The 24,719-nt window shown below is 48.2% G+C and overlaps 2 protein-coding genes across 2 annotated transcripts in view; both read right to left on the bottom strand.

Annotated features, from left to right (window-relative positions):
- Positions 1 to 315: 315 nt before the first annotated feature.
- On the bottom strand, positions 316 to 9,747 carry ARL6IP1 (ADP ribosylation factor like GTPase 6 interacting protein 1). Its single transcript, XM_053276714.1, has 6 exons — positions 9,607 to 9,747; positions 5,206 to 5,339; positions 3,890 to 4,009; positions 2,890 to 3,007; positions 2,135 to 2,219; positions 316 to 1,284 (listed from the first exon to the last, which is right to left on the bottom strand). The coding sequence occupies exons 1-6, from the start codon at positions 9,640 to 9,642 to the stop codon at positions 1,166 to 1,168; spliced, it is 612 nt and encodes a 203-aa protein (XP_053132689.1). The 5' UTR covers positions 9,643 to 9,747; the 3' UTR covers positions 316 to 1,165.
- Positions 9,748 to 16,868: 7,121 nt separating this feature from the next.
- The window catches only part of SMG1 (SMG1 nonsense mediated mRNA decay associated PI3K related kinase), a 77,051-nt gene continuing 69,200 nt past the window's right edge, over positions 16,869 to 24,719 (bottom strand). Inside the window, exons 56-63 of the mRNA XM_053276198.1 lie at positions 23,829 to 23,981; positions 22,796 to 22,975; positions 21,838 to 22,065; positions 21,359 to 21,570; positions 20,872 to 20,981; positions 20,222 to 20,401; positions 20,025 to 20,131; positions 16,869 to 19,267 (exon numbers count right to left, since the gene is read on the bottom strand). Coding sequence (XP_053132173.1) covers positions 19,190 to 19,267; positions 20,025 to 20,131; positions 20,222 to 20,401; positions 20,872 to 20,981; positions 21,359 to 21,570; positions 21,838 to 22,065; positions 22,796 to 22,975; positions 23,829 to 23,981 — 1,248 coding nt within the window. The 3' untranslated portion in view covers positions 16,869 to 19,189. The remainder of the gene's footprint in view (positions 19,268 to 20,024; positions 20,132 to 20,221; positions 20,402 to 20,871; positions 20,982 to 21,358; positions 21,571 to 21,837; positions 22,066 to 22,795; positions 22,976 to 23,828; positions 23,982 to 24,719) is intronic.

The raw sequence follows: 24,719 nt of genomic DNA, 5'->3' as shown, positions 1-24,719 counted from the left end.
AACTCTTGTTGATAGATAACCAGAACAGATAAAAGTCAACTGGACAGTCCATCAGTTAATTTGCGTATGTAGGTTTGCAAACTAATCTGCATAATACAGGGATGTGCATGAAACCAGTTTAAGGGCTTTTACTGACCTCTGAACTGCCCCACCCCCACTCCCTGCTTCTTAACACACACCACATATCACAGTATTTAGTAGGTAAGTGTAACAAACTGTGACAGTGGCTTAGATTGAGTCAGGGCTGCTATGTAAGTAGCACAAGCTCCACATTTCCTGCTGCACCTTTGCCAAGAAGGAATAAAGAAACAAATCTTCAAGGTTTCTCAAGTCTATATTTTCAATCTGCCGTTAACACTGCTTATCTGTTTACAATTAAGACTGAAATTGTCTTTTAAACACAAATTTAAGGGGCTTATTTTAGCAGGCTACAGATGCTTTACTTAATAAAAAGTGAAGTGGTCGTAACAAAATAGCATTAAGAAAACACAAAAATAACTCCAGAGACTTGAGACAAATGCATCAAGTATTTTCAACATGATTTTATACAGACCATATTAAAAAAAACCCTAAAAGACATGTTGCACAACACAGAACTATCACAGTTTAAATAACAAAAGCAAGAAAATTGACTGACTGTGCATCCAAACTTAAATTTTCCATAGTTTCAGTGCAATAAGTTGTATTACAGAGCTAGTGAAAACTCAAATGCAAGTATTTAGGAGCTCTGTTGATCCAAATGATCTGTGGCCCACAATTCTGGAAGAAGTTCTTCAACTTAATCTGCAGGAGATCAGTAAGTCAGTCTAGATACTCCCAAGTGGATCTTCAAAATGCTTAACAGGAATGGAGAACAGTCTTTCCACCAAAAACAGTAACAAAGGACATCTTCACACCAATATAAAGTTTACCAACATCACACGCTAATCAGCAACCTCATCACACTAGGAGGTTGCTAGCCACAAAGAATGACTGTCGATGTTTAGCAAATTGTATTAGTGTGTGACTGAGGCACTACACAGTTTCTATTTAAAACAGCAGAAGGAGGGGGCCCAGTGTAAAGTTAAAATGCAATAAGCACTTCTATACTATTAAACACACAATAATTCTATGAATTGTTCCCAGAACACAAATTTTACCATGGTGCGAATTAGCAAGCAAAGGTTCATTCATTTTTCTTCTCCTTCTGCTTGAGGAGCTTGTTGACTTCCCTTTTTGCCATTCCAGCATATTTTGAAATTATTCCATGTTTGTTTAATCCAGGAAACAACAAGAAGCAGCTCACTATGGGAAAGGGGGGGAAAAAACCACCCACAAAAGTCAACAAAGTACTATGGGCATGTTATTTAAGAGTTAATTCTTCTATTCTAAAATATTTATGTTTTGCTTTATTCTTCCAAAAGTAATTCAAAGTAACTAACACAATAGATTAAAACAACATGAGCAGCAATCATGAAATCTATTTCTGAAAGAACTGGAAATGTTATAATCCTTATGGACACATTACCCAAACACCTGTGGCTGAGAGGAAGGTACCGGCAGACTCAGGGTAACCCACAGATATGGGGACAAAACACACATAGCCCCAAACCATGCAGTATGTTCATGCACTCAGAAGGCACTTGCCAGACAAAGAGGTGAGCAGAGCTGATGGAACTCAAGGGCGACGGAGGGGAGGAAAGGAAGGCTTAGACAAAAAGAGCAGGGAAATTCTCAGCTTAAAGAACACTCCTTCAAGACAATCACAACCCCTTCTGCTTCCGAGGGGGAAACTTCCACCTTGAGCTGACACATGCACACCAGGGAAATCCTGCAACATGCTGTTGTGGGTGGGTCCATACTTGTGACACATCATAAGACCAAAATCAAGACATCCACCTGCAAGGAGTCAGGCCATATTTAAACGCATGCAGGTAAACAGGAATGTCTTTCATTTCCACTCAAAGATGGGCAAGGAAGGTGCTCACCACACCTCCGAGGGAGTGGGGGGGGGGCAGTGACAAAGGCGGCTTGTTCTTACACGGCTGTCAGTTTCTTTCTACACTTCTCAACCACAAATGCTGCATCTTTCCCTACTGGAGGAAAAACACACAACAGTATATTCATGTTTGAGGTCACCTTGCAAAATACTTACCAATTAGATAGGTGAGGAAGAGGTTATGGACCTGCTGCCCGATCCAAGCGATCACAGCTAATGAACACAGCATTGTCATGAAGTACTAGGAGAGAGATCAGATTGTTAGCATCGTACCAGAAAACAAACAAAAAATGATTTTGAAGGTAAAGGAAAACAAATTACTACCCTAAGCACAGGCCCAGTGTTTCCCCTAAGGCGTGCCCATGTGCATGCGTTCACACATTTTTGGATGCCCGCTCAGTTCATTTTAGATCCTGCTCAGGCTGAATCAGGAAGGCCCCCCTCTGAATGCACATGATGTGCACACACTGCTTTGATACTGCAACCCAGAACAAAACTCATTCTGCACACATGAAAAAAATTAGAGGGAACACTGCGGGCCCATTATATATGGTTGATTAACATGCCAAATTTACTTGGTATAGTATACATCACTCACTTCACTGGAATGTGTTTTCCAGTAAGTATTAATAGGATCACAGCCTAGTAGAAGACTGATCCTCAGATGGTGGGCATACGCACTAAAATCTGTGTCTTTCACAATGGTGGGGTACCTATGAAGCCCCCAACTCTTAACTAGACTAACATTTAAATGCAAGCAAGATGCTCCTTTGGAAAAAGTGTCATTCTCTGCAATTGAAAGCCTTTCTTTTAAGCCACAAAGCAGAATGGTGTATTGACACACATTATGAAGCAACTTCAAAGCTGTAACAAGGCCCCAAGAATCATCTTCAGAGAAGCATCCAAGTTACCATTTTAGGCTTTTCCTCCTTAAAGGTAAAGAGGCGTTTCCACCAACCAACAATCCTGCGTCGAGTTTTTACCAGAATGCTACAGATTTCATGGAATCGTTGCTGCTGCTCCGTTGTCCTTTAAAGAGAGAAGTATTTTAAACAACGATACCATAATAATGTCACTTCAGCTGAAGCACCATACTTCATGTTCTATACCTTCAAAAGTTCACTTATATCTATTTGTATGTCTCACTCATATACATACGGTGTGTTCCTTATTCTCTGCGCCTGCAGCAACTTATGGAAAATTCACTTGATCACAGTAATGCAAAATTTAATAAATATTAATTGTGGTTTGCTTACATCTTCTGAATTACCAGTCATTAATAATTCATCATGAGCTGTAATCCCGAGTTGTATTAAGCTAGGGCTGGCAACTGAATAACTGTTTTTAACAAAAAGAAAGAATAAGGTGGTACTAACATGTTTTAATACAAGAGCTTTCTTGAAGCATAACCCACTTCTTCAGATGTACGGTGAAAGCAAGGATTGTCAGTTACCACAGATGGTGGCAAGACATTTAAATGGTTTTACAGATAGCAAAGGAGAGAGAGTACCAACTAGGTGTCTCTATAATGTGCTAAAGCCCATACTCTCTATTCAGAGAGAGACTGGCACCATCAGACTTTACTGTGAGTTCTTGTTCTGCTATTTCATGTTCCAAATGCCCCCCTGAACTTCTCTTCTTAAGTAGTGGCACCCTGAGGTCTGAGGAAGTGGGTTATAACCCTCGAAAGCTCACACATCAAAACATCAGTTAGACCAACACAGCATGTCACAAGGGGTTTTCCCAAGCTGCAGCAGTCAGTAGCCAGCAAACCACTCCTTTGGGCACAGAGGTTCTTGAGCTGACTACATTTTGGGACAGCTGCCTCTTTATTCCTTCCATGTGTCTGCACCAGTTCGAAGTCTGTACCCCCAATGCAGCACCATTTTTCCTAGTCCTCAAGTAACATACCATTTACTGGAGCCAAAGATCCGAGGGGCAAGGGCAGGTACAAGGTAGTCAGCCAAACAAAGCAACATGACAAAACAAGAAACTCCTGAAAGAACTGAGGGGTCCAAGTAGTAGATCATCCTGTGGCGAGAAGAAAAGGACAGTTACCTCGATGGCTCCAACTAGCCATTCAGATGGTCTCTTTCCCCACTTCCCGCCCCCAAACGGTCTTTCTTCTAAGGAACCCAAACACCACCAGGATCCTTTTCCAGGCCGGCTGGAGTCCTGAGCAAGAATGCTTCTCTTAGGAAGGTCTGGGCACATTTTCTTTGGAACCACATGCCAGCCAGCCTCACAATCTAGGAGCCAGACACCAGGCATGTGACCAAATTACTGGGCTTCGCGACAGATATTGTGAGAGAAGAGGCTGACTCGGCTCCTCTTCCTTTTGCCAGGAACTGACTTCGAACAGAAACAAGGCTGCCTGGACTCAGACTGTACACACAAACTCTACCTCTGATTCCAAGCCCAGGCACCAGGGCTCCCTGGCGATTGTCAAGCCCGGCCTTGAGGACTGGGGAGACACAGCAGCTCCATCCCTTGCAGGGTCCGCTCATTAAGAGCAATCTAGGACAGCCTACTGGCCGAGCCACTTCAGTCCTCTCTCCTCTAAACTCTTACTCTTTCCAAAGGGGCTCTGGGGGATTTGCACCCAGTTCCAGTTTTTCCAGGTGATATATCACTGCGGCCGGTGCGGAGGGGGAGATTCATTCCCAATGGTTTCTGTTGCTGGTTTACAACCTTCCAATTGTGAGATCCTTTCTTGAAACCAGATGGCCGGGAACAGCACACAACATTTGAACATACCACTGATTTCTACGGCAGTGTTGTACTATAGTACATCATACAATCGCATGTCACTGTACCTACAGCCTGTCCCTTGGAACAAGGATCTACAAATCAGCTTGCCACTGGCGAGTCCCCCCAGCCCTCCGGCAAGCAGGACACCCAGCACCACCCAGCACCACACCTGTCCACTGCCATTTCTGAAGAGGCAAGCAACAGCAGGAATCCCTCCTGAGCCACAGAAGGAGGGGGCTCCCCCGTGGCTCACCATCTCCAAATCCCAGGGCAAATGGCAGAAGACCTGCTTCTCCCCAAAGCCCTCTGCTCGTATGCCAGAGAAGGATCTCGGCGAGGAGATTCAGGGTGGCCCCCACAAATAATGGCTGGCTGGTGTAACAAGTCCAGATTTGTGGATCCCTGCCTTGGAGCCAGAATGCAAAGTACATCCTGAAGAGCAGCTGCTAGCTGAGGAAGACCCTCCGATAACTTACAGAAAAACAAAGGAGACAACGCTGATCATCGCAGGTGGAAACCATGGCTTTTCCCAGCGAAGGATCTTGTCAGTCACCAGAATCACCTCTCCCCATCCTTGCAACTGCTCTTCCAAGCCAGCTGTCTCTGCAGCCTGTGAACAGAGACATTAACATAAAAACTCCTAGTACTTGCCACAAGCAAAACCTGTTTGCACAATACACACTTCAGAAGCATGCAGGATCTTTTTCAGCAGAGGAGGAAATCTTATTATGCTCATACACTGATTTACACTGATATACACTACCGTCACACCGATTTTCAGATGCGATCATCTCTTGATTCTGCATCTGCACAAGTGGTTCTGCTGTACTGAGGTCATTCACACAATCAAAAACTGTGTTCTACCAGAGCACTGTGTGTGCTCCCAATTTTTGACAGTAAGAGGAAAATCTTGGTAGAAATGAGTGTGTGGAAGCAAGGTTTTCCCAGGTTTGCCTCCTCAAATTTCGACAAATTTTGGTACGACAGACAACAGCATCAGGCAGGTTGCTGTCAATGTCAGAGTCAATCATTTTGTAAAAAGAGACACAGCTGTAATCAATGTTGGTGTCGGTGTGAATTTTCAGCGTCAATGCTGACATCAGTGGTTCAGTCAATGTTGAAGGCTGAACTCTACGATATTCTTCCTGTGAGGTCAAAGGCAAGGGAGTATGAGGAGGTAGCCTCAGTGTTGACGCCATCATCTGCCTCAGCGTGACCAATGTCAATGGTTTGGCTGTCAATGTGTGGCAGTATTTGGGACTCAATGAGCCTGGAAAGTGGGACCACTTCCACTTGTATTTCTTAAGGCATTGATGTTGGGCATCCTTGTCCACTGTCTCCAACTTGTTAAAGGCTGTGTCTTCTTGTTCTTTGCTAGAAGGAGCTCAAGATGCAGAGGAACTGGAACCCCCCAAAGTCAGTCTTGATCCCAAGGGGGCGGCTGTCAGCTAACATCAATGCCATTGATGTCAGTTAGAATGGAGATTTTTGGCATCGGAGTCGGGGGTCTGAGAGTGCTTTCGTAGAGCACTGCTCAAAGATGAAGTTCTCTGCTCCTTTTTTGCCTCAAAAAGGCTAAACAAATTTTGGCAGGCCTTCATATTATGTCCCTCTCCTAGGCAAATTAAGCATTCGTCGTGTCTGTCAGAGGGCAGCAGAGTACAACTACAAGAGGCACACTTTTAAAAGGTTTTTCTAATGTCCATTAGGCCAACACAGAAGGGTGAGACGAAGGGGGGAACCAAAAAACAGACCGTTATCAAAACCAGAAAATCACCAAGAGGAACAAAGCGGAAACGAAATCCAGAAAAGGAGCTGCAAAACCATCCGTAGTCAAGCCAAAGAATCAAAAGGAAATCTTTTTTATCACAGGTACTTGGACGAGATGAAGCAAATCCTTCATGATGCAAGCAGTGCGGCGGTCGAGAACGAGCTGAGAAGAAAGGTGCTCTCCTGCCAAAAATAATGGCCGCACCACACACGCAATTCAGCAGAGCTGAAGAGCGCCTCGTGGAGCTTGGAGTTCTTCTGCAGGGTTTTATTTATTTATTTATATTTCTCTGTGTAAGCCGCTTAGGGAAATTTTGTTGAAAAGCAGTATATAAATATTTGTCAGCATAGTAGTAGGGTTATCGTGCAGGAGCAGAACCCAAGTTGTGAGGAAACATGGATCACCTCAAAGATCACAGAGGTTCTCAAACTTGGATCTGGTGAACTATTATCTGGGACATCATAGCACACCAGATGTTGGTGCACTACAACTGCCATCATCCCCAGCCCCAATGGCCAGCCAACATCTGGGGACCCAATGACCACCAATATTCGGGGAGCCAAGTTTGAGAACCCCTGCCATAACAAAGCGTAAAGACAACACAGTAAGTTAGAGAAGAAAGTTTCATTATAAACCAGAATGGAAGAGGATATACTACTTGAGTCCTACCTATGTTCAAGTCCCTACTCAGTCATGAAGCTCAGTGGTTGATCTTGGGCCAATCACAGACCCTGCCTCACCTCACAGGGTTGTAAGGATAAAATATGGTAATCCCCATGTATGCTGCTCTGCTTAGAGGAAGGCCAGGATATTAAGGGGGGGGGGGAGTTCCAAGGGAATTGGAATCAAGCATGTTTCCACTTTTTCAATGACTGTAGCCAGAAGCTATTGTTTAAGCTGATATTATATATGCCCACTGACAAGAGAACATCTCCTACTTGAAGGCTGTATATTTTTATAAAACCCTTAAAAATTATAGACCATTTCTGAAAAGTGTAAAACACGTTGGTAATGGCATCAGAAGCAGCATACAAAAATTCTGATTCTGCTACAAACATATTTTGCACATCTCAGACACCATCAATAATATTTACGAGTTTTGTAAAAATATGGCCTTCTAGCAGGAGATGTTCTGCTGCCAGTGAGCATACCTAACATCGATTAGAAAATTCAGTTATGGCTGCAGTGATGGAAAAGGTTGTGAAGTGCCTGATTCCATTACCCTTGGAATTGCCCCCAACCCCATTCCGGGAGTGGCCGCTCATCCACTGGGACGCACAGGGAGTAGATCTGATGAGAAACCGAGCAGCTAGCAGCACAGATACGCTGGGGTAGGCCTCTGCTCCTACCTCAGAAGAAGACATATAGCGATTGTCAAAGTGCTGCTTCTCCCAGCTCTCTTACTCTGCCTGCCTCTGCAGCTCTGCAGCTCATTTGACGGCCTAAACAAAAGCCCTCTGGCAACCCCAGCCCATGATAGCACGACAGGCAAGCAGGCCAGGCGGCTCTGACGCGCAAGAGCAAGACGACAATGCAGAGTTCTGCTGGGCGGGCAGGAAAAGGCTACCTAAGCAAAATCCAAAGGCCTCTGGGCTAAGCATTCTTGGGCACACCACCCAGCAGTAAGGGTAGGTGGCGCGGGGCAGGATAAGAAAGCCAAGTGCATTTGCAGGGAGAGATCATGCCACGTGCCATATGATCAGTGAAGGGTTTCATCTGCAGAGAAACCAGTTCCTTGTCTTTCTATGCTATTTGTCCTTACACAAGGCTCTTTGTGCAAGACTGTTTTTAGTGAAGTCGTACAGAAGCAAATAAGTATTTTTAAATTTTTATTTTAAGCTATTTAGAAAAGCTGTGTAGAAATACATGATTTTTTAAAAGCAGTGCACATGGGAGGAACATGTGCTGCAATATCCAAGATATTGGGAACAAGGACATGGGCTGCAATATCCTAGAAATATTGCGAGAAAGGGAGAAATAAATTTGATAAGAGCAAGCCTTGTGTACTGCGTGTGCATATTTGTGAGAAGAAAGGAGACTAGTGGGCTCCGTGTGTGGCCAAATCCAGGGTGGCATTTTCAAGTGGTGTGAAAGGTGTGCCTGCAGGAGCTACCTGGAGGCTGCAAGCACCCCCGCCCCCTTCCGGGGACCTTCTGAGCCTAGTTCTGCATGGGGGGCTGAGATTGCGGGGGGGGGGGGGAGGAAGTGGAGGCAATGCGGAGAGGAGGAGGGATGGCGCTCCTGAGGGGAGGGAGAGGCCGGGGGGGGGCCCCTGGGAGAGGGAGGGGGGAGGGAGGGCACTGCTACTTTCCAGCCGGACACCCACCAGGAACCCCTCGAAGGGCAGGCCGGGCTCCTTGACTCACAGCCGGCCAGGCCGGGCACGGAAGAGCCAAGTGCGGCTGGGAAGGCTGGAGCCAGGCCCACAACCGGACGGGCGGGGAGCACCGGGGGCTGGGCCTGCGGGTTGCCACTAGCCCCGCCGCGCAGGGCTCCCTCGAGCAGGGCCTGCCGGATGGGGCTGCCAGCCGCGCCCAGCATCGCCCCGAGCCAAAGGCCACTGGAGCGGGGGCTGCTGGGGCTTGTAGTCAGCCCCATCCGCGGGCCGAGCACAGCTCAGGGGCGGAGACGGCGCCGACTCCTCCGAGGGGAGCAGCCGAGCCAAGAGCTGCCGCCGGGGCTGAGCGCGTGACGGGCGGCCCCAGGGGCGGCCACGAGGGTGGCGGGGCAGGAGGGAGGGGAGGGACGGGCCCCCCACCCCACCCCGCAGGCTGGTAGGAGGGGAGCCTGGCCGGCAGCCCCCGGAATCCCGCCCCCCCTCCCCCGGCCTGGCTGCTGCTGGTCTGAGGGGGAGGCTGAGGCGGGCGCTTCCCCTCCCCCTCCCCCTCCCCCTCCCCCCTCCTCCGCAGCCCGCCCCGGCCGGAAAGGGGGAGGGAGGGGGCCCCGCCTGGGGGGTGAGTGGGAGTGAAAAGGGGGGGCAGTGGAGACCGAGGGGGGGAGTGGAAGGAGACGAGGAGGCGCCCCCGACAGAGACCGGCCAGCGGGTCCCCCCCCCGGCCCCGAGGCCGACTCCTCCCTCCGGGGGGGGCGCGCTGCTCTCACCCACCAGCAGGTTGCTGCTCCTGTTGTCGCCCTCCGCCATTTTGTGTGGGAGGCCCAACCGACGCCGCCGCTTCCGCAGCCCCGCGCGCGCCCCGCCCCGCCCCTCCAGGCCCCGCCCCCCGCCCGCCTCGAGGAGGAGGCCCTAGAGCCGCACGAAGGCCGGAGGGACGGGCTGTGGCCACTGCCGGGCTTTCATGGGGGAACAGCGGCCTGGGGAAGGAGGAGTGTTAGCCCCGCCGACAAGAAATCTCAGTTGATTATACATTTCGGAGGCGGCGGCGGCGGCGGCAGCAGGGGGCGCTTCCCTGGAAGTCGACTGAGATTGGCGAGCGTCCATGGAGCCCCAGGAGAAATCAGGCGTAGTCTCACGTGGCCAGATCCATCAGCGAGTGGTGCACTGCCGGGTTTTCTGGCAGGCCGGTGTGTTCTTCTCCCTTTATCAGATTTCAGTACTTCCTCCTCCTCCTCCTCTTTCCTGATAAACTTCCCTGTCGGTGCTCATGCGCAGTCTCCCTGTTTGTAGCCACTGGCACTCTCTTTGCCCGTGCATCTTTTTAAAAAATGATGTTAGCGATAGTAAGAAACGGGGTTATCAAATTAAACATTATACAACATTGTTAAAAATTACATGTTTACAAATAATGTATGAAATGTTGTGTCTTGGCCTTTTTGAGAAATGTAATGCATCTTTGAAAAAAATGATTTTAGAGATTGTTAAAAACTATATTTTAGATGTTTGAATTTTTCTTTGTTTTAAAAGTTTGGTTATCAGATTAAGAATTGTACAACATTGTTAAAAAATTATGTTTCAGATGTTTGAAAGGTATTTTTCTGAACAATGTCATTTATTATCTTTAATGCATTATAACGGTTTGGTTATAAAATTAAAAATCATACAACGTTGATAAAAATTTTGTTTCAGATTTTTGAAAGGTGTTTTCTGAACAATGTCATTTATTATCTTTAAAACATTAAAAAAATGGTGCTTAGGGAGCAGGTGTTTGTAATCTGGGCAGGGCCTGCAAGTGTTTCATGCTGCGGGAGCCTGCCCAGGCCTAATCCACTCTGCAGCTTTGCTAGCTGCAACTGCCACGTCCCCCTATGAGCAGGTGAGGAGCACAGGTTCAGCTGTTAGGTGTGTGGTTACTCACCGCGCAGGTGTTTAGTAACCTGGACAGGCAGGGGCAGAAAACGTTTCATGATGCGGGAGGAGAAGGCACAACAAGCCGCTGGAAGGAATTTAGGCCGCCCGGAGGCGCCAGGCTCCCGCTCCGGCTGACACAGGAGGAGGAGGAGGAGGAGGAAACCCCTTCTAGAGCCGCCGCCCCCACCGCCGTTCATCGGGGCTTCCTGTTGCCAAAAGCAGGGGCAGGACTCGGGCCCAGCCTCCTCCGCCACCTCCCGCCCGGTGACCGGAAGGCTGAGAGGACGACCTTGGGGGAACTCAAGCCAGCGTGGTGTAGTGGTGAGAGTGCTGGACTAGGACCGGGGAGACCCGAGTTCAAATCCCTATTCAGCCTCATGATACCAGCTGGGTGACTCTGGGCCAGTCACTTCTCTCTCAGCCTAACCTACTTCACAGGGTTGTTGTGAAAGAGAAACTCAAGTATGCAGTACACTGCTGTGGGCTCCTTGGAGGAAGAGCGGGATAGAAATGTAATAATAAAATAATAATAATAACTCCCATGGCTGCCACAGCTGCGGGGTTCATGCCCAGAGCTGCCGCCGGAGGAGGCCGGCCCCCGCGCTGCTCTCGTGGCCAACAGCCCCAGAGGCCGCGCCCGGCACCTTCCCCCTGCGGCGGAGCCGGTGCTGCCCGGCCGCGGAGCCGGACCTCCTCCCCAGCTGCTGCGGCCACGCTTCTGCTTGAGGGGGAGGCATCGGCGGCAGCCCCTGGGAGATGGGGCCGCTGGCTCCCCCTTGGGTCAAGGACGGGCCTCTGGCACGGAGCAGCACCTGCGCTCGTCTGGAAGAGCCCCTGCTTGAAGGGGGGGATGTTTTGAATGCCACCCCCCCCACACACACACACCCAAATTAGGCTTATCTCCAACTACACCAGCTGGGTGTATATTTATTTATTTTATTGTTAAATTTTTATACCGCCTCTCATTAAAACAATCCCAAGGCGGTTTACACAGCAAAATTTAAAAACAAGATTGCAAACAAGACACAATTAAAATATTAAGCTAAAAATACAGACTTGAAATACACCCCACCCTGCCTGTGGGGACTCCCCGAGTTAGCAAGAGCCCAGGGCCACTGCGCACCGCTTTGCAAGGATCCGGGCAAGGGGGGCTGAGGATTTGTGCCCATCCCTCCCGCCCATCCCCCTTCAGGTGCCATTTCACTTTTTGTCCACTGCTTAGCACAAACCAGTTTGCCGAAGTGGACATCATGACAGAAGGTGGCGCCGTAAGGAACTTTCACTGAACGTGGCTCTGGGCATGAAGAGGCAGGGCCATGTGAACCTGCCGCTCATTCCTGATCCTTCAAAGCCACCATGCGGGGAGACGGGCAGAGCAAGGGCTCACACAGTTCCTGGACCTCACTGTTCAGACAGTTGGTGGAAGACGACTGCCACTGTAGGATAAGAACATAAGCACAGCCCTGCTGGATCAGGCCCAAGGAGGCCCTTCTAGTCCAGCATCCTGTTTCGCACAGTGGCCCACCAGATGCCACTGGAAGCCACAAGCAGGAGTTGAGGGCGTGCCCTCTCTCCTGCCATTACTCCCCTGCAACTGGTTCTCAGAGGCATCCTGCCTTTTGAGACTGGAGGTGGCCCACAGCCCTCTGACTAGTAGCCATTGATAGACCTCTCCTCCATGAAGTCATCCAAACCCCTCTTAAAGCCATCCAGGTTGTTGGCCGTCACCACATCCTGTGGCAGAGAGTTCCACAAGTGGATCACGCGTTGTGTGAAAAAGCACTTCCGTTTGTTGGTCCTAGACCTCCTGGCAATCAATTTCATGGAGTGACCCCTGGTTCTAGTGTTGTGTGAGAGGGAAAAGAATCTCTCTCTCTCCACTTTCTCCATGCCATGCATGATTTTATAGACCTCTATCATGTCACCCCGCAGTCGTCTTTTTTCTAAACTAAAAAGCCCCAGGTGTTGTAGTCTTGCCTCGTAAGAAAGGTGCTCTAGGCCCCTGATCATCTTGGTTGCCCTCTTCTGTACCTTCTCCAGTTCAACAATGTCCTTTTTAAGATGTGGTGACCAGAATTGTACGCAGTACTCCAAGTGTGGTCGCACCATAGTTTTGTATAAGGGCATTATAATGTTAGCCGTTTTATTTCCAATCCCCTTTCTAATGATCCCTAGCATGGAATTGGCCTTTTTCACAGCTGCCGCACATTGAGTCAACACTTTCAACAAGCTGACCACCACGACCCCAAGATCCCTCTCCTGGTCAGTCACCGACAGCTCAGATCCCATCAGCATATACTTGAAGTTGGGTTTTTTTGTCCCAATGTGCATCACTTTACACTTGCTAACATTGAACTGCATCTAACCCAGAAGAGTTTGGTATCATCTGCATATTTGGCCACATCGCTGCTTACCCCTGCTCCTAGATCATTTATGAATAAATTAAAAAGCACCGGTCCCAGTACAGATCCCTGGGGGACCCCACTTCTTACTTCCCTCCATTCTGAAAACTCTCCATTGATACCTACCCTCTGTTTCCTATCTTTCAACCAGTTAGCAATGCACACATGTACTTGTCCCCTTATCCCATGACCGCTAAGTTTCCTCAGGAGTCTTTGATGAGGAACTTTGTCAAAAGCTTTTTGGAAGTCCAGATAGACTATGTCAACTGGATCACCTTGATCCACACACTCGCTGACACTCTCCAAGAAGTCCAAAAGGTTGGTGAGGCAAGATTTACCTTTGCAGAAGCCATGCTGGCTCACTCCCAGCAGGGCCTGTTCTTCTAGGTGCTTTACAATTTTATCCTTGAGGATGCTTTCCATCAATTTGCCTGGAACGGACGTTAGGCTAACCGGCCTGTAATTTCCCGGATCGCCCCTGGATCCCTTCTTGAAAATTGGTGTTACATTTGCTACTCTCCAGTCCTCTGGTACAGAACCCGAATGCAGGGATAAGTTAAATATTTTAGCAAGGAGATCAGCAATTTCACATTTGAGTTCTTTGAGGACTCTTGGATGGATGCCATCCGGCCCTGGTGATTTGTTAGCTTTCAGTTTTTCCAGACAGTTTAGAACATCATCCCTTGTCACTTCTATCTGACTCAGCTCTCTGCCCTCCATCCCTAAAAAGCCTGGTTCAGGAACAGGTATATGCTCACTATCCTCTGCCGTGAAGACAGATGCAAAGAACTCATTCAGCTTCTCTGCAACCTCCATATCCTCCTTAATAATCCCTTTCACTCCCTCATTGTCTAATGGTCCAACTGCCTCCCTGGCAGGTTTCCTGCTTCTGATGTACTTAAAGTTTTTGTTATTCACCTTGATACTTTTGGCTAAATGTTCCTCAAACTCTCTTTTTGCCTCCCTTATTGTCACCTTGCATTTCTTTTGCCAGAGTTTGTGTTCCTTTCTGTTCTCTTCGTTTGGACAGGCCTTCCAATTTCGGAAGGAAGTCTTCTTCCCTTTTATGGCTTCCTTGACAGTACCCGTTAGCCATGCTGGCATCCTCCTGGACTTAGTGGAACCTTTCCTCCTTTTGGGTATACAATCTAACTGGGCTTCTAGTATTGTGGTTTTGAGTAAACTCCATGCACTCTGGAGCGAAGTGACTCGCCTGATTTCCCCCCTCAGCTTTCTTTTCACCATACTCCTCATTTTGGAGAGGTTTCCTCTTCTGAAATTCAAAATGTCTGTGTTAGACATCCTTGGTGATTCTCTCCCCACATGTATGCTGAATTTGATGGCACTGTGGTCACTGTTCCCTAAAGGGTCGATGGCACTGATATCACGCACCAGGTCCTGGGTGTCACTCAGAATTAGATCCGAGGTCGCCTTCTCTCTGGTCGGTTCCATGACCAACTCTTCTAGGGCACAGTCATTTAGCGTATCTAGAAATTTGATCTCTTTGTCCTGACTTGAATGTGAATTTACCCTGTCTATGTATGGGTAATTGAAATCACCCATAATTACAGCCCTGCCTCTCCTTGACGCCTCCCTGATTTCCTCCTGCAACTCCCAGTCACTGTCGGCATTATGATCCGGAGGGCGATAGCACGTCCCCAGTAGCACGTTCCCTTTCCGGCCTTGTATAGTCACCCACAGGGTTTCTGTGGAGGACTCCAGTCCACCTAGGTTTTCTAGCTTGTTAGATTCTATCCCTTCTTTAACATACAGTGCTACCCCTCCTCCAAGGCGCCCCTTCCTGTCCTTTCTATAGAGTTTATACCCAGGGATAACAGTGTCCCACCGGTTCTCAGTGTTCCACCAGGTTTCTGTTATGCCCACTATATCTATTTCTGCATTAGCAACCAAGCACTCCAGCTCACCCATCTTGGCTCAGAGGCTTCTGGCATTGGCATATAAGCACCTATATGCTGAATCTCTCCCCTGATGTATGCTATTCTTTTGACTTTTTGACCTGCTGGCACAGGCTCCCGTCTGCTCTTTGTGCGGTTCTGCTCTGTCCCCTTCTGTTTTATCTGAATTCTTTGCAGCCTCACACTTTAAAGGATGGCTTTTGCCAAACGGGATACTGCCCAGGTCCCATCGGCTGCTCCCCAGGTGTCATTTTAAAAGCTGCTCTGCAACCTTTTTGATTTTAAGTGCCAGCAGTCTGGTTCCATCTTGGTTCAAGTGCAGCCCGTCCCTTTTGTACAGGCCTTGCTTGCCCCAAAATGTGTCCCAGTGCCTAACAAATCTAAACCCCTCCTCCCGGCACCAACGTCTCATCCACGCATTGAAACCCCTCAGCTCTGCCCGTCTCACTGTACTTGCGCGTGGAACAGGTAGCATTACTGAGAATGCTACCTTGGGGGTCCTGGACTTCAAAATGCTACCTATCAGCCTAAATTTGGCTTCCAGGACCTCCCGGCTGCATTTCCCCACATCATTGGTGCCGACGTGCACCACGACAGCTGTCTGCTCCCCAGCACTGCCTAGGAGCCTGTCTAGACGCTGCGTAATGTCTGCAACCTTTGCACCAGGCAGGCAAGTCACCGTGCGGTCAACTCGCGGGTCACAAACCCATCTCTCTATCCCTCTAATGATCGAATCACCAACTACAAGGAGTATCCCCCGTGCGAGAGGATATGGGCTCATCATCCACGGAAGGGGTCCCTTCTAAAGGAGCATTTCCCTCTTCCTCAGACCGATGTCCTCCTTGCCCAAGACCTTCATTCTCCCTGACAGCAGAGGAGCTACCAGCCCTGGAGTGGGATGCCTCTATCACATCCCTGAAGGTCTCGTCCACATGCCTCTCTGAGCTTCTCCAGATCCACCACCTTGGTCTCGAGGGAACGGATTTGTTCCCTGAGAGCCAGGAGCTCCTTGCACCGAGCACACACCCATGACTTCTGCCCATGGGGCAAATAGTCATACATGTGGCACTCTGTGCAATACACTGGGAAGTGCCCCTTCCCCTGCTGACCTTCTATCTTCATACTGTTTTGGTTGGCTGTTTACAGTATTTAGGGAGCTTATTGTCCGCTTATTAGATAGTTTATTAGGATAGGTCTCAGCTGTAATGGTCAGCTATTTAACTGTCCAAACAGCCTTTCCCAAGAATATGAGGGAAACGAGGGAGGGATATGTACTTCCGTTCTCTTCTCCACCAGGCTCCTTGTGATCGCAGGGGCTTGTTCCAGGCTCCTCCACACACTTCCCGCTAAACTCCTGCAAAACTCCTACGTCCTGTTTGCTATCCCTGTTTGGATCAGGGCCAAACTCTCAAAAGGTAAAAGAATGGGTAGTAGACAGCATAGCCCGCACGCTCTAACATGTTCCCAAGGAGCCTTTGTTTAAATGGATCCCAAAGTGTCAGGAAGCAAGAAAGTGAGACCTTTCTACCCTGAAAAAAATCCAGCTTCTGAATACTGCTTCAGGAGGAGCTTGGAGAAAGGCCCCTAGGACTTGGCACTGTGTGCCATATGCATGACCAACGGCTGTCCGAGCTGTAGCCCTCAACTCTATTTTCTGTGCAAGAGGTTACCACTCATCTTTCACGAATGTAGGAGTTGCACACATGGCTGGCACAGAGACCACAAATTATTACACACTCCCAAGTAAGATCAAGCACCACTCTGAACCTTGTTGCAGGGAAATAAATGAATGCCATACAAGGAATTGAGAATACAAGTTGATTTTTAAGCTTTATTACATTATGCAGTAAAGACCCCATCTCCATACACATTTCATTTCTGGATAGACGTTGTATAATAGTACATGAATCACAGGCACAACAGCCTGTCCCTGCTCCCAAGCAATCAAAACATAACATCTCATCCTCCCGGGAGTGCTCATCCAGGATGTTTCATACAGGAAGGAAAAGAAAAGCACACTAACTGAATTGTGAATGTTGCCTTCGCTGCTGTTTTCTCTCTCCTCCCCCACAAAACAAACCCCTCTCTCTTTCACTCTTACAATATATGGCAAAGGATTCAGGAGCACTGGAAAGCCATGGCCTCAGAAGCATCAGTCAATAGGTAGGCAACATGCACGACCCATCAAGGCCAGCTCTGAAAAACGAGAGGAGAGCCGGTGGACTAGGCTGAGAAGAGCATCAATCAAGTCTCCTTCGCATCAGTTCACCGGAGGAAGCCAAAGTTTCTCCACACTGTAAAGACTGGAATAATGGCATCCGGTTCCTTTTGCTGCACCTTACCAAGACCTCTCAGAAATATAGGCTGCATTACTTAGAAACCACCACTGGAAAATGTTTAAATCCTCTGAAGACACCAGGAGGATAGGATGGGAATCCTCATGTGTCCCCTCCTTCAATGGCTTTCATGGCAAATGTGTTAAGTTCACACGTACATTTGGCAGGGAGCGGAGGCTGTCAGCTCCACAAGTCCAATCTGAAAAGTTGGATTCAAGCAGTATTCATCCGAAGATCACCCCAAAGAAGTGATAATTGTATTATGTAGGAGTCAGGAAATAGCATGTTCTTTCCTAGGGCAAGCTCATATGTTGAAAAAACTTTAATTAGCAGGGAAGAGATAAAGACATATGGGAACAGACTGGTTTTAAAGTGCCGCTTTAATAGCAACTTCTCTTACACTCTGTCAAAAAGTGCAAGGTAGGTTTAGGAAAACTTAGTGAGAAATTTACTATGAATGTATTGAACAGATTGGAAGTCATATGGAAAAAAGCAACTCCACACAGATCTTTATACAACTGTACTTGAAGAAAAATAAGCTCATTTTAGCTTGGTATGTCTATCTTTAATTCCGCAATTGAACTGAAAAGCTATACAAGTGTAAATCAAAAAAGTGAATTAAACAGCATAAAACTACCTCCACTAGAACTTCACTTTATTGATTTTCTGTCATCAACAATGTAAAACTCTACTTTGATATTCTATCCTGTGTTTGTGTTTTTATTTTAAAAAGGTAAAGATTACATTGGAGTACTTATGTTTACAAAAGAAACTACAGCAATCACAGCAGAATGAGCTTTGGAGGGAAAACTGTGAATTACAAAAGAAGTGTACACTGCAAGCAGATGAAAATAAATGCCTGTTAGATTCATTACTTTGAAATGCACAGTGAATCTGGGGAACTGTACATGATAGAGTTGCAAAAATGACTTTTAACACAAACAATTTGCATTTGACCACCCAACTCAAAGATAAGTCATTTTAAATATTCAGCATTTTCTGTGCTTTTGGAAATATGGTTTGCGTCCCACCCACACCCCAAAAAGAGAGAGATTAACCTGACTGAACATAAGGATCAAAATTTTTTAAAAAAATCCACACGGACTGGAAATACACCTAAGCTACAGTTAGTCAGGAGTAGGAAAGAATTTCCAAATTAGAAAAAAACAAAAAACAAAAACCCAAAAAGCTTCTCTCTTCTCAGAAGTTCTTCCGACATAGGACATCACTGATGTGCAGCGCTCTTGGCATTTCAGTCCATCTCTGAAGTTCATCTTGTGCAGCATTTCTGCACTAACTGGTCAGCTCAACCAGCACTGTTGCCACGCAACAAGAGTAATTCAATCTCTCAAATCTTCCTTTGCTGTGATTTCTTCACGGCCCCCTTTTCCGTTTTCGGTATTTCCCGGATTGTTCACAGGGTCAGGTGGAACTGGGTTCCAAATCACTCTGCGGTCTGTAGCATTCCCCATTTCTTCCTGCAGCTATCCCCCCCTCCCGACACGTATGCAGTTCTTCTGGAGCAGAAAGACAGCCGTGTTGTTCAGGCGGTGAGCTTCCACCCTGGACCCCGGGGAGGGGACTCCAGGCCATTGTGTTTAGCGTATCCCTGAGTGCAGCTACTCTGCAGGACTCACTTCCCCAGTGCACCGAGATGGCCGAGGTTTCCTCACATTAAGCCCCAGAAATGCATCACCACCGACTGTGGTGCTGCTGTGGATGCCTGAGGCAGAGTGGATTCTGCTGGATGTCTGACCTCACTGAACCAGACTGACCTGCTTGCTCCTCTTCATACCCAGGCTGTCCAACCTTCATACAGCTGAGCCAAGTTATCTAGATTAGTGGCTTCCTTAATCACATAGTCCACCTATGAAATGGCAATTGAAGAGACATTAGTGCTTGGGCACAGAGCTGAACGTCTGTGACGTTTCCTCAGGCAGCCTCTATGCCACATTTCTTGCGAGAGCTTTTATTAGCAACCGTTTAAGAAGACCAAGATCCACTCCTGTCCACATTTACAAGCTCCACAGCAAGGACTGGAGAAGGGAGGGGGAGAATCCTATGACTCCTCCAAGCCAAAGGATGACCTCAAGGGTGGGAGAAGCGCCCTACCCAGCTTGGGGAGATGCTAGCAAAACTAAGGTCATCTGTGGTGCCCTGTAGGAGGGCATTGCCCTGCGCCGCTTTCATACCCGGCATTTTAATGAGGCAGGAGGAAAAGCCGTCCTGCCCGGCTCCCACCTCACTCCCCGCTCCGCCTACCTTTTCACTAGCACACCATCGAAAACTATTAGTGTGCACAGCTTGTCCTACCCAACTGACAATTCTGTGAACTGCCATATTAGGTGTTTCATTTGACGACCATGTATAGGCCAGATATATGAGCTGGCTTCCAAGTATCTTCCAGTGACATATGCCAAGGCGGCAACAGGGTCCTTTGAACCACACACAGAGGAGAGGCTTTCAGTAAACAAGATGTTTGCAAGTCCTTTCCCCAAAAAGCTCCCCACTAAACTCTCCAGCCATTTTAGAATGTATTTCATCTCCTCAGACTGAAACAGCATAACCTGAAGGAATGTTTCCTTGGGCAGGACACAAGGAAGTGAGTTTGCTGCTGGAATTACCTGTTCAGCAACGGACATTCTCCGGTTGGGATCTAAGTCCCGGCCCTCTAACTTGGCTTTGACACGTTTCCACACACTTACAGCATACGAATTCCGTTCTTGCACAGCTTAAAAGAAAAAGATATAGATGAACATCTGTTGGCTGTGTTGCTCCTTATAAAGTGGGATATTCTGGTTAATGTCACCCCATAAGTTACCTTTCCCTGTTTTAGGGTCCCTGATGGCCTTCTTGGGGCTAGAGACCACACTCTTGCCGGCTCCTGCGATCGTGCCCGGAGGGGTGTCTGCCGACGGTGCAAGTGTCTTCTGGATGAGCTTCCTTGTATTCTGCGACATGACCTCCGGCTGCGTCTTCTGCCCCGTATTACTACGGACCGCTATCAAAATAGAACGTAATCAGTGTACATTAATCACTGTACATTAGAATGCCATAAAAGCAAATTGAAATTTATAATCAAGGAGGAGAATGGAAGCATGTAATTCATATTCAAAGTTTTAAAAAATAAAAACATAGGTCATACATATTTAGCAAAATGATACTTGATGATATATCAAACAGGAATACTCAGGGTTGGGGTTTTTTTTGGTTTTCTAAGGTAAATTTTAAACGCGAATCTCACACTCTCTTGGTGATAAATGACGGAATCCTATGATGTAAATTGAACTGAGGGAGGTTTCAGTATTTCCAAATGTGCTTCTCAAAAGTATTTCCAAACCAAGACTATCTGCAACCACTGCAGGAAGGGTAAGACCATTCATGAGGGGGCTGCCCCAGTGGAACCCTCCCCACTTCTGAATCTGCATCTGCAGTCCAGCTCTCAGAGATTCAACCGGCTCCCTGCATTACCTGCAGCAAACGTCGGCTGACATGCAGCAGCAGCAGCTGTTGGGCTCGAGCATTCATTTGGTGTATCCGTGACTAACGGTGACGCAAAACTCACTAGATTATTGTAGACACTACGAAAAATCAAAGAAAACCGTAAAAATTCATTTAGATACATCTTATAGCTGGACAAACCAAACCAGATAGAAAAATCTACATGTGGATTATGTTCCGTTTTTTGAGGAGGACAGAAGACACTTGCAGACACTTTTACCACACATCTGTATCCAAAGCACAGTCAATTTCCCCATAATCAAATTATCCCAAAGTTGTGTGGGTAGGATTCCTATGGGTTCAAATACTTATCCGCATAAGATGCTGAATACTTGGATACTAGGGGATTGTCACGTTTCTATGCCTCCAATAATAGAATATCGCCATTAGAGGCTGTTGCATCTTTGCTTTTATCAACTTTACAAAAGGACCAGGAACAAAGATAATGCCTGCTCACCTTTGAGTCTGGGTTCTCAGTTCTTTCAAGGTGGAAGTAATTTCCTGCAGCATCTCAGTGTGTTCCTGACTGCGGACCTGACCCATAGCCTGAACTAAGGTAAACAGAACTGTTTGAATATTGTCTTGCCATAATTTATATTCACCCAAGAACTGTCTAACACTGTTCTCATAGGGAACATCTTCACCATCTGCCAGAGCGGTTTCTTCATCCTGTAATCAAGTAAACATGAATTAAGGCTTGTCAGAGGGCTAGGCAGCCTAGCATAGAACGACATTGCTAGCCAAGGCAACTCCCCTTCCTAAGACCAGGGCTTGTGCTCTGGGTGCCTGAGAACCCAAGGACGACCTGTCTAGGTTCCATGGACCTAGAACACTTGGGAAGAGTCCGGAGTTCGTCCTGGGGATAATTCAAATGCACCGCCCACATCCAAAGGCTACACCTTCTGTTCCCATGCAAATGTATCCTACTTCCATTACCTTCGCCATGGCTTTCAGCAGATGCTTGACATCCCCAAGTTGTCTGTTGTGGCCAGTGAGCACAGTTTTAATACAATCAACCAGATTCTGAATGGTTTCACACACAGACTCAATTTGCTGCTCCCTCTCTGTCTGCACCGTTCTCTGGGTGGAAATGTCCTGCGTCAGTTGCTTGTGAGCAGAGAGAAGCCATTCGGAGCTGCCGATGGGATGCTCAAGATTGGTGCCCTAAGGTGGAAGCAGATCCCAAACACAGGTCAAGGGACTGAACTCATTTACAAACCAGGCCAGCCCAGTTTCCCCAGCCAGCTGAGCAGCGCCGCATGCTGCAAGGATCGCGTTCACGCATATGGCGGCCCCTGAGGTGAGTTAGGGCAAGCAGCCAGCTCTTGCTCGGGGAGCATGCCCTCCTCACACAAGCCTCCTCTTCCACTCTGCCCAGATTCCAATAAGCACCATAAGACAGTCTCCTTATGGCAGGGATAGGCACCCTTGGCTCTCCAACTGTGGCTGAACTACAGCTCCCATCATCCCCAGTTGTTGTCCCTGGAGATGATGGGAGTTGTAGTGCAGCAGCAACTGGGAGAGCCAAGGTTGCCTACCCCGTCCTAAGGGGATGGGGCCACAGCTCAGTGCAAGAGCCCCTGGCTTGGCTTGGCATGCAGGAGGTCCCAGGCCCAACCCCTGGCGGCAGCAGCATCTCCAGGGAGGGCCGAGAAGGGCCTCTGCCTGGAAGCTGGGAGAGCCGCTGCCACCGGTCAATGCAGACAATCCGGAGCGAGAGGGACCAGGGGGGTCTGGCTCAGGATAAGGCAGCCTCCGAGGAGCCTGGGCCCGGTGACCCCACCCACCGCAGCACCTCCGGCCGGCCTGCCCTCCCTCCGGCCGGCAACTCAGCTGGATCTTTGGGGACATCCCCCAACTCCTCTTCCTAGTGGTGTTGGTTTAAAGCACTTACCACTCGGTGAAGTAAACAAAGCTCGAGTTCGGAAACTGAGCTGTTGAACTGCGATGCAAACGAACACATCTGTTGGCAGCGTTTGACCAGTTCAAACAAGGCGGCATCTAAGTTTAAGGCTTCCGCTGTTCTGGTACGTAGGCTTTCAAAATGAATGATGTTGCTACACAGGAATGTCACCTGCAAGACAGGGCAAGGGGAGAAGGAACTCATACAAGGGGAGAAAAGCTTCTTTAGAGGAAGATGAATCACAAATGCACTTGAAGGCTGCCACAGCATCTTGTGGCAATCCTGGACATTTTCTCCTCAGGAGCAGGACTTAAGCCAGGGTGTCTCAAACTTGCTCCCCTGGATTTATTCTGTTTGTCTTATTTATAAACTGCCTGACGTGGGAACCTCCAGGCAGGGTGCAGCCACTTAACCCCTAGCAACCCACCCACCCCCCGCCCCCGTTAAAATGACAACTTAGTTAAACTGTAATTAAATAAGACAATCAAAATGGTTTTTTAAATGTTAGCAGAGAGCCTGAGAAGACAGGTGTGCCTTCAGGACTCTCTTTCCAAGCAGCCAGAGACTGAGAAGTGGCTCTGCAGGTGACCAGGGGCACCACCCCAAGTCACAGAGGAGGCTCGGCCTCGAGGCGCCACCAGACCAGCCGGTGGCAACCGTAACTAGACATGAGCTCAGTAGGCTTCATGACAGAGAAGCAAAGAGACGCTCTGGGCCAATAAAGCTTAACAGCACCCATCGGAGCACAAAGGGAAAACAGCTCCTGCTGTGAGCGAGACAGGGCGAAGCCGGGAACCTGGAGGGGCTGGTCCCTCCCACTGGCTCAGTGTGCCGTCTTCTGATTGGCCCCGCCTCTGATCAGCTGAGAGGAGCAACCCATCCTTGGATCCACTCCTCCAAATGGAGGAAGAAGGCACTCTGGCCACTGCTGCCACCCACCAATATCTGGGGGGCCAGGTTTGAGAACCCCTGGCTAAAGATGCGACTGAGAGCGACCTCACCCTCACCCAGCTGCCCACAGTACCTGGCTGGCTCTTTGACCTTCTTTAAGGACAAGGTTTCTCCTCTCCGCTATGGTGGCATCGAAATCTTGCAGGACGGGCGCCAGGGCGGGATTGGCTCCTCCGGCCCATTTCAAACGCTGCTCAATACTAGCTTCAAGTGCCGCCAGCTTTTCCTGAGATAGCCAGAGGGCAATTAAAAATAGCAAGTCATGTTTTTATTGAGAGTTGGGGCCACTGCAGATACAATACCATGATTAAGGGCAGGGGTCCACATCTACAGTTGGACATTAAACTGGATTCTGGCAACCAGTAGGGAAAGCCTTTCATGTACTCCACTATAGGAGCAACACAAGGGGGCACAGAGTGGCCCTTTCAAAATGGTGCCAGGCTGTGGCTTGCGTTGGGATGCAGGACCACGGCCATCAACTGGAGGGACAGAATCACCACATACAAACTCCTCCAAGCGTTTCCCCCAGCTGAGCTAGAAGGCTGCTATCGGGGACCACAAAGATGTGCAAAATCTGGAGCTTGTCCAAAGCGAGAATTGAAAACATTTATTTCAACACAGGTCAGGTACTGAGTGGCACTGCTGCATGGTGCTCTTGCCACATGCATCTCCAGACAGACAACTGAGCTTGAAATTATCAGGTCTGGGATACAGCGCAGGGTGATAAATTGTGGGCTGAGACTCTCTTTGTATGTCGAAAGACAGGATGTGCCGAACTGGACACACTGCTGCAGGCATGGAGGGCTCTTCCTTGGGGTCATCCAAGATGATGCCACTAATGAGTCTCTGGGGATTTTCTGCATACGGTGTGTGCTCTCTGGACTCAGGTTTTGCAAAATTTGATAATAAAGCTACTAAATATATATCAGAATAGTATTTAAACCTGAACACAAAACTCTAAACA

Source organism: Hemicordylus capensis, chromosome 13 (assembly GCF_027244095.1).
Source record: "Hemicordylus capensis ecotype Gifberg chromosome 13, rHemCap1.1.pri, whole genome shotgun sequence".
Classification (NCBI taxonomy): Eukaryota; Metazoa; Chordata; class Lepidosauria; order Squamata; family Cordylidae; genus Hemicordylus; species Hemicordylus capensis.
The sequence above is the reverse complement of the archived record's forward strand: the minus strand, read 5'-3'. Positions and strand labels throughout refer to the sequence as shown.